Consider the following 15,761-nt stretch of genomic DNA (forward strand, 5'->3'; position numbering starts at 1 on the left):
TTGGAGAAAAAGAAAAATATTTGCTGTACTTAAGAGAAAACCTTACTTTGGACATGTGGTACTTATGGGTACTAATGATTATGGATACATAATGATTATGATGACTGAGTGTATATATTATTACAACAAAAAAATCAAGTGGTTTCACATCTTTTTTGGCACTTAAAAACAATAACTACCAAAAAATTTCAATAGACTTATTTTCACTTGGATTGTTAAAATGCCATACGAAGACATGACCAGAAAACAAATACAGCAATCAACTCTTTATTTTCCTTTGGTTAATATTTGAATATGTTGCAAATTGGGCTTTAGTATAAGAATGAACTGGAACAAAACAGTTCAAGACATATGCAAAAATTGGTCCGTTTGATCTTAAGTTTAAAAGGCAGAATTTCTTTACTATTATCTACCTGGGAGGTCACAATAAACTGTGTGGATCACAATAAACTGTGGAAAATTCTGAAAGAGATAGGAATACCAGACCACCTGACCTGCCTCTTGAGAAATCTGTATGCAGGTCAGGAAGCAACGGTTAGAACTGGACATGGAACAACAGACTGGTTCCAAATAGGAAAAGGAGTATGTCAAGGCTGTATATTGTTACCCTGCTTATTTAACTTCTATGCAGAGTACATCATGAGAAACGCTGGACTGGAAGAAACACAAGCTGGAATCAAGATTGCGGGGAGAAATCTCAATAACCTCAGATATGCAGATGACACCACCCTTATGGCAGAAAGTGAAGAGGAGCTAAAAAGCCTCTTGATGAAAGTGAAAGAGGAGAGGGAAAAAGCTGGCTTAAAGCTCAACATTCAGAAAACGAAGATCATGGCATCTGGTCCCATCACTTCATGGCAAATAGATGGGGAAACAGTGGAAACAGTGTCAGACTTTATTTTTCTGGGCTCCAAAATCACTGCAGATGGTGACTGCAGCCATGAAATTAAAAGACGTTTACTCCTTGGAAGAAAAGTTATGACCAACCTAGACAGTATATCCAAAAGCAGAGACATTACTTTGCCAACAAAGATCCGTCTAGTCAAGGCTATGGTTTCTCCTGTGGTCATGTATGGATGTGAGAGTTGGACTGTGAAGAAGCCTGAGCACCGAAGAATTGATGCTTTTGAACTGTGGTGTTGGAGAAGACTCTTGAGAGTCCCTTGGACTGCAAGGAGGTCCAACCAGTCCATTCTGAAGGAGATCAGCCCTGGGATTTCTTTGGAAGGAATGATGCTAATGCTGAAACTCCAGTACTTTGGCCACCTCATGCGAAGAGTTGACTCATTGGAAAAGACTCTGATGCTGGGAGGGATTGGGGGCAGGAGGAGGAGGGGACAACTGAGGATGAGATGGCTGGATGGCATCACGGACTTGATGGACGTGAGTCTGAGTGAACTCTGGGAGATGGTGATGGACAGGGAGGCCTGGCGTGCTGCGATTCAAGGGGTCACAAAGAGTCGGACACGACTGAGCGACTGAACTGAACTGAACTGAATTCAATAAATATGGCAAGTAAAAGTTATCAATATGAAAGTAGCATAAACATATAACATAAAAACCAACTCCTCTTTTGAGTAAGAGCTTAAAAGTCAAGAACAAAAATTTAAAACTCCTAATAAAAATTATCTTGAGGGCCTGGGGTAGGAAATAATTTTGTAAACATGAAATATTAACTTTAAAAGACTGATAAGTTTGTCTACACAAAATTATGAACTTTCGTCCATTCAATGACCTTAAAAAAAGAAAGCGAAAGGACACGTTACAACTTGAGAATATATTCACAATACACACAAGTGTTAAGGGTTACTATCAAGAACATAAAAAGAACTTCTTCATCAGTTCAGTTCAGTTCACTCACTCAGTCATATCTGACTCTTTGTGACCCCATGGACTGCAGTATGCCAGGCTTCCCTGTCCGTCACCAACTCCCAGAGTTTACTCAAACTCATGTCCACCGAGTCGGTGATGCCATCCAACCATCTCATCATCCTCTGTTATCCCCTTCTCCTGCCTTCAATCTTTTCCAGCATCAGGGTCTTTTCCAAGGAGTCAGTTCTTCGTATCAGGTAGCCAAAGTATTGGAGTTTCAGCTTCAGCACCAGTCCTTCCAATGAATATTCAGGACTAATTTCCTTTAATACTGACTGGTTTGATGTCCTTGCAGTCCAAGGGACTCTCAAGAGTCTTCTCTAACACCACAGTTCAAAAGCATCAATTCTTCGGTGCTCAGCTTTCTTTATAGTCCAACTCTCACATCTGTACATGACTACTGGAAGAACCATAGCTCTTATCAGACGGATCTTTGTTGGTAAAGTAATGTCTCTGCTTTTTAATATGCTGTCTAGGTTGGTCATAGCTTTTCTACCAAGAGCAAGGTTCTTTTCATTTCATAGCTGCAGTCACCATCCGCAGTGATTTTGGAGCCCAAGAAAATAGTCTCTCACCATTTCCATTGTTTCCCCATCTATTTGCCATGATTGATGGGACCAGATGCCATGATTTTAGTTTTCTGAAAGTTGAGTTTTAAGCCAACCTTTTCACTCTCCTCTTTCACTTTCATCAAGAGGCTCTTTAGTTCTTCTTCACTTTCTGCCATAAGTGTGGTGTCATCTGCACATGTAAGGTTATTGGTATTTCTCCCAGAAATCTTGATTCCAGCTTGTGCTTCATCCAGCCTGGCATTTTGCATGATGTACGCTACATATAAGTAAAATAAGCAGGGTGACAACATACAGCCTTGATGGACTGGGGGAAACGGACTCTTGGAGGGCACAAACAGAACCTAGTGCACACCAGGACCCAGGAGAAAGGAGCAGTGATCCCACAAGAGACTGAGCCAGACTTGCCCCTGAGTGTCCAGGAGTCTCTGGTGGAGGCGTGGGTCTACAGTAGCCTGTTGCCGGGTCAGGGGCACTGAGTGCTGCAGTGCATGGGAACTTTTGAAGGAGGTTGCCATTATTTTCATTATCTCCACCAGTTTGGCCTCAGGTCAAACAACAAGGCGGGAACACAGCCTGGTCCATCAACAGAAAATTGGATTAAAGATTTACTGAGAATGGGCCTGCCCATCAGAACAATACCCAGTTTCCCCCTCAGCCAGTCTCTCCAATCAGGAAGCTTCCATAAACCTTTTTTAAAAAAATATAAATTTATTTATTTTAATTGGAGGCTAATTACTTTACAATATTGTATTGGTTTTGCTGTTATCCTTATCTATCAGAGGGCAGACAGAATGAAAACCACAATCCCAGAAAACTAACCAAACTGATCACATGGACCACAGCCTTGTCTAACTCAATGAAACTATGAGCCATGCTGTGTAGGGCCACCCAAGATGGACGGGTCATAGTGGAGAGTTCTGACAAAATGTGGTCCACTGGAGAAGGGAGTGGCAACCACTTCAATATTCTTGCCTTGAGAACCCCATGAACAGCATGAAAAGGCAAAAAGATAGGACACTGAATGATGAACTCCCCAGGTTGGTAGGTGCCCAATAGGCTATGGGAGATCAGTGGAGAACTTCTTCATATTAACAGAAAAATCCTAACAACTCAATAGAAAAATGAACAAGAGAGAAAAATAATTTCACCAAAGCTTTAACATATATAGACCTACCAAAACTATTCAGTATCACTGGCAATCAGGTTTTGCAAACCAAACATTTACTCTTCATTACAAGACTAAAATTTAAAATTCTGACAATATCAAGTATTAGGGATAATGTGAATCTCTCATACACATTATTGATGGAAAATAGTTTGGCATTATTAGTCACCCTAAGACCCAAAAATTCCACTCCTAGGAATACAGCAAAATGAAACTGCTGCAAATGAATAAGATACGTTCAAGAATGTTCACAGTAGCACTAATACTGATAGCAAACTTTAGTTAACAAACCAAATACGCTTCAATGAAAAGATGGAACCCTAGTACCAAACTCAATCTAAACTCTAAATTGGTTTGGCATATTTAATAATGTAAAAGTCATACTGTAGTCAAAAATATAAAGAACACAACAACAACACGGAAAGATATTAATCATATAATATTTAAGTGAAAAAAGTCCCAAAACAATATATAAAACTTGCCTTTTATATACAGTTTAAAACAACTAAAACTTAGAAATGGGTATGAAAGTTGATTCTCCACCAAATAACGTATATACTCATCATAATCCCAGATGAAACGTCAACACACATTGTTTTTTTGTTTTTGGCTGGCAGTGGGGGGTGATTTGCTTCTACAGTTCATTTGGAAAAGTAAATGTATGAGTGAAAAGCCAAATACATTTGAAAAGGAAGAACTAACTAATTAGAGTTTGCTACATCAGTAGGAGAAACATATTAAAATCTATAAGCATTAAAACACTTTGATATTGACACAGGAATAGAATTGTGGAACAGAAAAAGAATCCAGAAAAAAACACATAGACATTTAGCTAATGATAAAGAGCACTTTTCAAATCAGTATGGAAAGAGTAGGCTATTCAACAAAAGGTGTTGTGACAACTGACTCTACAATTGAAAAAAAAAATCTCATTTCAAAAATCCAAAAATAAATCCAGATAAAGACCTAATCTTATTGAGAAAGGCCTTTGTAAGCATCACACAAAAGCCAGAAATTACAACAGAAAAGAGAGATTAAGGAAACATAAAAATTTAAAACTTCAAATAGAAAGAAAAAGACATCCTGAACAAATAAATTTGCAAGGTTATTTAACAGTATCTATCAAGTGTTGAAATGTAAATTACCTTTGTTTCCATTTCTAGGAACCAGTCCTACAGATACATCAACACAAGCAATTGAACATAGATATGTATGTATGAAGATGTTTAACAAAAAGTTGGTAGTGGCAAAAACTAAAAACACTAAGTGTTCTTAAGGAGGAGAACAGGTAAATCTACAGTGGAATAATGTGCAGCCTTTAAGGATCTATAGGTATAAATATAATGAATGAAAAGACATCTTCAATGTATTCTTTTTCTTTGAAATATTAAAATGGCATAAAATTTTAAAAATATTAAAACAACATCTTTAGATGCCTAGGGATTTCCTGAGAGTTTATAGCATTCTTCAACAGAATAACTTGAGAATGCACAGGTCTGTAACTTTTTAATTCAATAATTAAAAAAATTCAGGACTGTCATTCATCTGTTGATGATAAATATGAGGCAGGGTCACATGTTCATCAACAGTTAATTTGGCATCAGAATTTGTTTGACAATATTTGCACAATTATATTGTCTTTTTATTTTATTAAAAAATGAGTGGCAGATTGAGAATGAAAATGCTGCTGTCACAGAAAAGCACATGCCTCATAAAACTAATATTAATGGAAAGAAAGATAAGATTGTTAACCTGCCAGAATTAGAGTATCATTAACTTCAATAGAATGGTCTATATTCAATTTGAGAGGGGGGAAAAAAAGAAACACAATTAAGAATCATGAACAAGGGCTTGGTGTTTATGATGTGGATATATATGGTACCCACATTTTTGTATAATCCTCTACCCTTGGGTAGGACCCAAGATCTGTTAATAAGATGGGATAGCCACTCCCTTGACTCTGCCGTATTATATGGCAAAGATGATGGTACAGTCACTCTTGTGATTGTTGCATTTTATATTGGACTCCAACATAGCAGACTAGAGTAAGATTCTCTGATTGACTCTGAAGAAGTAAGTTGCCATGTTCTCGGAATGCCACAGGAATGAGACCCAAAGGTGATCTCTAGGAGCTGAGAATGATTCCCTCCCAATAGCCAGCAAAAAAGAAAGGATCTCAGTGCTACAAGAAGACTCTGAGCTCCGGATGAGGAGGCAGTCTGCTGATATTTTGGTTTCTGACTTTGTGATACTCCGAGCAGACAACCAACTACACCCTGCCCATATTCTGGTTCTGCATAAACTGTGAAATGATAAATATTAATAGGTGTTGCTTTAAGTCATTGAGTGTATGGTTGTTTATAACAGCAATAGATAACTAATGTAGTATACTGACATGAAAACCTTAAGCTTGAGTAAAGCTGAAGAAATATGAATGGGCATGAATTTGAACAAACTCTGGGAGATAGTGGAGGAAAGAGGAGCCCAGTATGCTATAGTCCATGGGGTTGTAAAAGTTGGATATGACTTAGCAACTGAACAAGTGGAAAAGACTGTTGCAAATGAATACAGAAACAGAGCTAAACACATGCACTTTAATGATTCAGAATTGGCAGGATTGGAAGGAGGGGGGTGATTTACCTGAGAAGAGAAGAAAAGCATGGTCAAAAATATATCATGTTTGTATTTTTGAAAAGAAAAAGAAGGAACTTAACATTTATTATCTTCTACTTATTTTGTTGGCTACTTCGACATTCCACAGTGATGAAAAAGTGGTTTTAAAATGTTTATTTTTCTTCCAATAAAACAAGTAATCACATATCCTCTAAAGCATAGAAATGCTTTTAAAGCAAAATGATATTAAAGCCAAAGTACAGAAAACTCATTAAATTTGTATCATGAACTAATTAATAACTATATGTAAAAATTAATGTGCTTGGTATGAGTACATTTATATCTTTAGATATACTACAAAAAATATATATACAAATTGTTACTATTATAAAATATTTAGGACATGAAAGTTAGTGTTTTATATGTCTTTGAGTGCTCATGAATGGTACTTTGAAAGCTTATCAACAGTCTGGTAGTTCTGTTATTCACATCTTGCAGTTTTCTTTTTTCAAGATTCACTTACAAACCGGGTCTGTGTGAGACTTTCTCCATCTAATCCTTTAAATGACACCAAATGTAAAGTTCCTGACTGCATACATAGACAGTTCAGGTTTAGCTCTGCCGTGTCTGACTCTGCAACCCCATGGACTGCAGCACGCCAGGCTTCCCTGTCCATCACCAACTCCCGGAGTTTACTCAAACTCATGTCCATTGAATTGGTGATGCCATCTAACCATCTCATCCTCCCACCTTAAATCTTTTCCAGCATCAGGGTCTTTTCAAATGAGTCAGTTCTTCACATCAGGTGGCCAAGTACTGGAGTTTCAGCTTCAGCATCAGTCCTTCCAGTAAATATTCAGGACTGATTTCCTTTAGGATGGACTCGTTGGGTCTCTTTGCAGTCCAAGGGACTCTGAAGAGTCTTCTCCAGCACCACAGTTCAAAAGCATCTATTCTCTGGCCCTCAACTTTCTTTATAGTCTAACTCTCACATCCATACAAGACTACTGGAAGAACTGTAGCCTTGACTAGATGGACCTTTGTTGACAAAGTAATGTCTCTGCTTTTTAATATGCTGTCTAGGTTGGCCACAGCTTTTCTTCCAAGGAGCAAGGGTTTTTTCACTTCATGGCTGTAGTCACCATCTGCAATGATTCTGGAGCCCCTCAAAATAAAGTCTCTTACTGTTTCCATTGCTTCCCCATCTATTTGCCATAAAGTGATGGGACCAGATGCCATGATCTTAGTTTTTCTTCAAAATAGTCATAAAAATCTATACTCTCATCAGCAATGTGTTCTTCATTTTGTTTTAGGTTCTTGTTCAACATTTGGTATTTCTTTTTTTCATTTTAGATATCCTGATGTAATTTTGGTTTAAATTTGCATTTTCCTGATGAATAATGAAACTTTTCATACTGAATAGCCATTTGGATGAGCTCTTTTTTAAAATGGGCATTGAAGCCTTGCCTTTTTTTCACAGGTGTGCGGGAGGAGTTTGTTATGTATTATGTTTGGATATTAAAATTTAAAAATAATCTCTTTTTAGACTGTCAGAGAAGAATGTAACAGGCAACATCTGGATTAAACCTGAAGAGCCTTAAAAAAAAAAAACTAGTTTCTATTCTCCTGTAACATGGGTTTGACAGGGGAAAAGAGAAAGAAAAAGTCTATCTTTAAATATTTAATTCAGGAACAAAGCAAAATGAAAATGGTCTTATAATTTCTGACACTGGAAGAAACCTACTAGGAAGCTGTCATAAATCACAGTACTTTACAGCAATAAAATAGTCACATCCTTGAAGTTCACTATTTCTAGCTAATTAAAATTTCATTGTCAAATACATTTTGCAGTTTGTTCACATTTTACAGTTTCTCAGAAGACATGCTTCTGAGAAAAACTGGTAAATAAATTGTTGGATTTTTCTTTTAAAAAGACCAGAGGAAAGCCTGCCTTCTGGTTTTAAATACCCTTCCATTTACAAACAAAACAAATAAAACAAGCAACTTCTAAACTTTCTAAAAAGACTTCTGCATTTTTCCATTACAGTAAATTTGCTTTGAATAGTACATTTTGGTTTTGTTAATAAAAATGTTTCCAAGAGAGACTTGTTTTCATTCTTTGTAATGACAGCAGTATCTCCTAGGCATTCTTCCTTACACCATGTTTTTGGTTTTGTTAATAAAAATGGTCAACACTGGCTCCAACTGGGGAAAAAAAGCTAATTCTTTGGAAAATTTATCTTAAAAAGCTGATCATCAAATACTAAGTGCTTATACTGTACTTATAAGAAAAGGAAATGAAGAAAACAAAAATTACTAAAAATATATTTCACAATTTTTGCAACTGTCACTGCGCAAATATTTGCAAGTAAAATAATAGTACTCATAAAATACAGTGATATTGTTTCAGGAAACTACTGTGATGTTTCACTGAGTTTCAAGTGGAAGCAAAAATGCTTCAAGAAAAATATCAAGATGTATGTAAGCTAACTATATTCAGTTCAGTTCAGTCGCTCAGTCGTGTCCGACTCTTTGCGACCCCATGAACTGCAGCACGCCAGGCCTCCCTATCACCAACTTCTAGAGTTTACCCCAACTCATGTATTACTGTGATTACCCCACTGTATTACTGTGATACAATTCCTTTACCATATGCAGATAATAATTCAATAATCTATTACTCTTTCTTTGAGTGATTTGTCTCCCACACTTTGAGAAAATGCTAAGAAATATAACCATCCTAAACAAAGTCTTAGAAATGAGCTCATCATAATGAGCTCTTGGGATACAAAAGATGATTATCCTTCTTGTTCATAGACATATCACGTCTTGTCCTGTCCTTTGACTGAGCAACCCCAATTCTTTCAAGTGGTTCTTTCTGCACTCCCTTTGACACATCACTCCTTTTTTAAAAAAAAAAAATTGAAATAAATTATTTCATTTACCTGACACTTTATAGTCTTGGAGAAGGAGAAGGCTAACCACTCCCGTATTCTGGCCTAGAGAATTCCATGAACTGTATAGTCCATGGGGTCGCAAAGAGTCGGACACGATTGAGTGACTTTCACTCACTTTATTGTCTAGGTGTTCCTAGAAAAGGGAATTCTTGTAGTAGGGACCCAAACATCTTATCTTCTCCTATCTCACTGGAGAGACCAGAAATCAAATCAACTACACACGATCTATTTGAAATATAATCTATCTAGAAAGTTACAAACCAGAGTATTAAAAAGAGAATATCCATTTTTTGTAGTCTTCATATTAACTAAAGGTAGTAAGTATGAATAGTTAACTATACAACAGTAGCATGCTGCTAAGGTTTTCAAAGGTACTCTGTAGTCTGTGGAATTAAATGCAATACATCAGAGCAAACAACTTGTCCAACAGGTTGACTATGCTAGGTGTCACCTGATCCTGAATGACACTGGCTTGATCCTGGCACCTAAACCTGCTTGCTTACTTTCAAAAGTCTAACAAAAGACAGCATGCAGAACCAGGTCATTTTTCTTCTTCAAAGAAGAGAACTGTATTAACCTACACTAACTTCCCAACTATTTCAGCAGTTCACTTATTTATAAAATACCTCAAACCTGAGAATGACAGAAATGTGGGGTTTTATAGTCTCACTCTTGATAAGAACTCCTCACTGGCTCCCTCTTCACATGTTTAAGTTCAGAGAACTCTTCATTCAGCAGAATGGTAAGGTCTGAGTAGGGGTGAGCGAAGTACCGGAGAAGACAAGAGTGAGCAAGGTACCAGAGAAGATAAAGACCTTCATCTGAATTTTAATGACGATTCAGTAAGTCTCTCCTATTTGTCAAGTATGCACAAAGAACATATTCTCAGTGGCAATGCTTTAGGCTTCCAAACACAAGCTGACATCATATCCATAATTACATGTGGAGCTTTGATAGACTGAATTCCGATTAGGGTGCGCACACACACATACACAGAAAGAAAAAAATAAAGAAAAACAGAAGACGGCTGTATGAGGATTCACATTGCTGAGTCATGACTCATTTTCTTGACTCACTGTTTACTAGGAAACAACAGGACACTATCAGTTATTCTCTCTCTCCGCACTATAGAATTAGATATTTAGAAAGTTTATGCAACTGAGTGTAAGAATCTTTTGAACCTTATTTCACCACACAGCCACCGGCTTCTTCATGAAAACTGATATACAGGGAACTGAAAACAAGAACCACCACAAACAACCACTAGAGAGCGTGAAAGAACAGAAAGAACAAAACCAGTGTGACTCCCTCTTTAGAAGCCGCTGAAGGTCAAGACTGGAGCAGAAGGGGAAACACAACCATTTTCTACACAGAAGGATTTCCAGAGTTTCGAGTGGCTAATCAGGTTACCTTTATGAGTAAAGAATTAATTTGATAATTCAGTGTTTTACACATCCAGCCTCAAGCTTCTGCCCCTTGGACTGTCCTTCATCTTTACTTTTGTTTATAGAGATTTCATTCTTACAACTTTAATGAGGATACAGAATCCAGAATTATACCCCAAAAGTAGAAAGAAATTGTAGTAGGGAAGATGTATTAATAAATCCTCTAAATGAGACAAAAGTTTTGATCAACTATAGCCAAACTTTTATCAGAAAAATGTCATGGCTACATTACAGAGCTCTTTACCTTCTTTGCAAATTTAATATATCAACTATATGGATATATATTTCATGAAAAATTTAGAAAAACTAGTATCAAGGAAAAAAAATCATGAGCAGTGAAAATGGGCCTGTCTTCAAAAAAAAAAAAAATGGTCAAAAGAAAATTGTTTCACATACATAAGAGAATTTCTTTCCTCATACCATTCATTTCATCCTACCCACTCCCTTCCCATTTACAATGTGCCTTTAGTCATAAAATGGGCACCTTATTAGCAAAAGTGTCTTTCGAAACATAAACCGGCATAATCTGACATTTGTATTCAGGAGAGAAAAAGGAGTCATGTGTTTCCTTCTAATATTTTTCTCTTTCCAATACACAGTAGCAAATTTCATAATTATTAGATTGGTTAATAGTTTTTTTCCAACTTAGGTCAGTAAAATACCAGCAGTAGGTTAATGACCTGATTGTTTCTAACATGGGGAAATACACTAAGGCCAAAAGTCCATTTTTGTCTGTCTATCTAGCTATCCATCCATCCATCCACTCATCTCTCATATATACACATAACATAATATACACGCATGTATCATGGCAGTCCTTTCACATACTCCAGCAGGATAAAAGAGGAGAGAAAACTCTAAGCCCTGTGTAACACAACGTGAACACTGTTAAATTGGACAGAGCATTGTGTCCTCATTCTCACAGCCATCAGTTCTCTTATAAACAGTGTGTTTTAATAATGGATTCAGCAGTACGACAAACAGTCTCTTGTTTCCTACTGGGTGGAGAATGTCACTTTGTAATTTGATTTCCGATAGCCAAGAGCAGTAATGAAACTGTTCCTTACAACTTACTGCTCATCACTCACAGACTTGTAAATCACAACCCCATTTACACAGACTTAGTCAAAAACTGGAATAGCAGGTCAAGCTTTAACACAAAAACACTACATCCCTTCACTGTGCTTGGAGCCAAATCAAGCTAACTTGTTCCCAGGGATTGTAAAGAGCCATGACAGATCCTTTTGACAGTGGCTATCTTTACTATTTAGCTCACTAGAATAGTGTGGTCTCTCTCAACTCCACAATGGTCTCCAGAAAAATGGAAAGGGCAGCAACCTTTTCAGAGACTAAATGAAAATGTATGAAGACAGATGTTCACTGTCTGTTGTGACTCTCAAGATCCTCCACTTAAGTTACCCTCAAGCACATAATTCATGAGGTGAAGTAACAGAGGACCCTTACAAATGGAGAGAAACTGAGCTGGATCTTAGATAAGGAAGAGATTGGTTCAAACAGTTGGATAATTTTAAAATGTTATCTTACATTAAAAAAATATAAACATAGAGAAGGCACTGAAGAGGGGATAATGCTACCCAAAAAAAGTTTTACTAACTTCTAGTATACAGAAAATGACTAAGTCCCAAAGTCTTTAAAAGAGATTAAAATCAACCTGAATCTTAATTTCATATATAGGCATTTAGAATATGCTACAGCTATGTAATTGTTTATATAAAAGCAACATACAAACTGCAGTCATTTTCCTTAACTGAAAGCTGCTTTTTATTCTGATAAATACCAATACTTTGTTATATATTTTTGGGTTTGAATGAATATGATATCAATATTGATGACACCCATCTGCCAACATCTCCTCCCCATAATATTTCAGTCTAGACTTATGATGTATTTGGTCTTTAGGCAATAACTCATGGTACCTGAGCCAGCAGACACAGTATGGACAAAGTATAAAGCCTAAATGTATCTGGAACCATGAAAAAAAAAAACAACCTAGTAAACTGCAAATCAGGAGATCTGTATTTTCATTTCAATTCTGTTCTAACACTGTGATCTTGAGCAAGCACCAAATCCCTTACACCTCAATGTTCTCATTGAAAAGGAAGAGTGTGGACTGCAGCAGACGATTTCTCAAGTCTCTTTCAGATTTAACTTTCAATGAGCTAATTAGTTAACGTTTCTGACGTCATCTATTGGCAAAGGATATTAAAAGTCTACCTTGGGGAAAAAAACAAAAAACACAAGCAAAGTTCTCATTTGAACTCTTACCGCTGTCTATGGATCCAACCTGTTGAACTTGCCAAATGAAACAGATTTACTGCATGCTACTGAGATTCAGGCAAGGCTGTTCTATTATTATTAATGGTTGATATATTTTGTCTCTCAGAGAAATGGGCTATATCCATTCCCAGGTATCTTAGTATTTCATAAAGAATCTAGGGAAAAACTAGAATAAACATCCACTTCAAATGGTTAAAAGAACGAGTAAATGTTGCAGTGTCAGTACTTTGCTACGATCATCACACCTTTCATTTATCTGAGTTTCTCAGGCTATTTTTGATCTGGATTTTGTACTGGATGTTGACAGTCTCCACACAGTACTCCTGTGAACTCACAGTTAATGAAAACCAACCCTTTTTTTTTTTTAAGCCAATAAGTACAAAAGTAAATAGTCATTTCATTTGTGAATTTTGAAAAAGCACAGATACCCTTTAAATATATACAAACTTTTAACTTCTGTCTCAGATGGATTCTAGGAACTCTTACCTGGGGTCTGCATTCCGTGAAGTTTCTGGGTGTTGCTAACATGATCTTTCCGGCATGCCAGTCAGAAACTCAAAACACTTTCTATACCGCACTAGCTGTGCTTGTTTCACGCTCCTGCTCTCTCTCTCTCTCTCTCTGTTTTTTTGCTCCCGCTCAATGCCTCAGACAGATTGGAATGCAGAAAAGCCAGAGCCAACGCCAGTCAAACTCACCCCCCCTAAACCCCCCCTCCCCCCGTTCTTTTGCTAGAGAGCACTGAACAATAGCTATCCTTCCTGCTCACAGCGTGTCTCTTTCACAGCACTGGGTGCAGGCAATCTAGTTCAGGAGAAGCAATGTGATTTACCAAGCGAGGTATTTAATTCACTTCTTCTGTCCCATGGGTGGATGTGTACATCTGTGAGTCTTAAGAAGCGACTCTTTTTTTTTTTTTTAAGCCATCTATTTCAAAATCTGCCCTGTTTTAGGAATAGAAATATAAAACAAATGTCAGAGATTCTTGTTTTGAGTGTTACTGCTGAATTAAAATATAAACATTTCAAAGTACAAAGCACAGGGAAATATCTTACAGCTGATGTATATATAGAAGTCTGTTACCATATATATTGCTTTCTTAAAGTCACTCGGTGCATCACTTTCTCACAACAGTAATATTTTAAATTTAGAAAAAGAAAAACTTAATTCCTCTGAAACTTTTCATTCAGGTCTTAAGCTAGAACTTCATTTTAAAAATAAACTATAATTAAAAATTAATTTTATAAACAGAATGGTTCCTAACTGATTAGTCAATAAGTTGTGATGAAACTACAGATAGTATCAGTATGCTCAGTCATTATTTTGGTTTGTTTGAAAATCTGACATATTTCTAGGGTTTGTTTTTCTCTACATTCCAAAAAAAGGAGGCAGGTCAATGATGTAATCTTCATTATTGGTATGATGACCTAACGCATTATGCAGCTGCTCGGTTGCTGAGGTTAGCATGTCAGGACTGATCAATTAAAAAATTCACTCTCTGAATTACTGAGTGAATTCCACCTGCCACTTCAGACAGCGGGACAGGACAGACAGGAGAGGAGCACAATTTCAGTCCGTTATCTTCCCTTTCACAAACAGCTGATGGAAATACATTTATTTTATCTCTGTTTACCTGTTTGTATATATATGTATTAAATGTAATATATCTCTCATATACGATCAATGTTTTCACACAGATATATTTGCATGTATGTACATATATGTGTGATAAATATGAATGTATATATCTTTGGCACCCTATTTCCTCTCCCCTTTTGCCTCTCCAAGTTTCAATGATGCATAAAGTCTCCTTTAATTCCATCATAATTTGATTTTGGTTATCGGGTTTCATTTTACTTCAAGGATCATAATACTCTAACACTGCATTTTCCTCTTTTACTTTGGGTTTCGTATTTCTGCTTCAGAAGAACTATTCCTGTAAACGCTATGGCTACTCAAATAAGAATTATAGAGGGAGACAAGACATAAACAAAACGTTATACACAAAGAACAAACTAAGAGTTTGAAGACTTAAGAGACCATAGACTCCCACCTTGCCCTCTACAAAACAAAACACCAACACCTTCTACCCTCTTCACACCCAGGTGAGCTTTTAACCTTTATCATTGTTAATCTCATATGTTTTGTTATTGTTTTAGTTGCTAAATCACGTCCGACTCTTTTGCAATCCCATAGATTGTAGCCTTCATGGCTCCTCTGTCCATGGGATTCTCCCAGGCAAGAATACTGGAATGGGTTGCAATTTCCTTCTCCAGGGGATCTTTCTGACCCAGGGATCAAACCCAAGTCACCTGCATTGACAGGCAGATTCTTTACCACTGAGCCACCAGGGAAGCCCAGCCTCATTTATAATCAACCTTAAAACAGTGCAAAGTATACTGAGATTATTTTTAATTATTATTCCTCAGAATATTTCTAAAATAGGTCATGCCTTCTGTCATTATCTCCAAGAGTTAGAGTCTAAACGGTGAGAGTAAATTATCAGAGAGAGATTTCAGCTCAGTGAAAGGAAATCAGGGCCACTGCAAGGGACTTTCCGAAGGGGCTGCCTGCTACATAGACAGATTCCCTAACGCGTCCCACACAGGTTGGCAGCCCATCTGATGAATAACTGTAGCACAGCAGTTCTCAAACTATACTACTGAACAACACTCAGGTTCTGATGATAAGAAAGAACAGCGGGTTTCTCTGATGGTCCAGTGATTAAGAATCTGGCTGCCAGTGCGGGGGACACAGGTTCGATCCCTGTTCGGGGAAGATTCCATGTGCCCTAAGGCAACTGGGACCGCACACCACAACGACTGAGCCTGCACTCTGC

The 15,761-nt window shown here is 37.1% G+C and overlaps 1 protein-coding gene across 8 annotated transcripts in view; it reads right to left on the minus strand.

Moving 5' to 3' along the window:
* The window catches only part of RASAL2 (RAS protein activator like 2), a 394,323-nt gene that overhangs the window by 137,040 nt on the left and 241,522 nt on the right, over positions 1–15,761 (minus strand). The window contains exon 1 of one of the 8 annotated variants that reach the window (XM_040263911.1): positions 13,409–13,887. The exons of the other annotated variants lie outside the window; for them this stretch is intronic. Coding sequence (XP_040119845.1) covers positions 13,409–13,421 — 13 coding nt within the window. The 5' untranslated portion in view covers positions 13,422–13,887. Of the gene's footprint in view, positions 1–13,408; positions 13,888–15,761 lie in introns of those variants that run through there. 8 annotated transcript variants of the gene reach the window in all.

Source organism: Oryx dammah, unplaced genomic scaffold (genome assembly GCF_014754425.2).
Source record: "Oryx dammah isolate SB20612 unplaced genomic scaffold, SCBI_Odam_1.1 HiC_scaffold_21, whole genome shotgun sequence".
Classification (NCBI taxonomy): Eukaryota; Metazoa; Chordata; class Mammalia; order Artiodactyla; family Bovidae; genus Oryx; species Oryx dammah.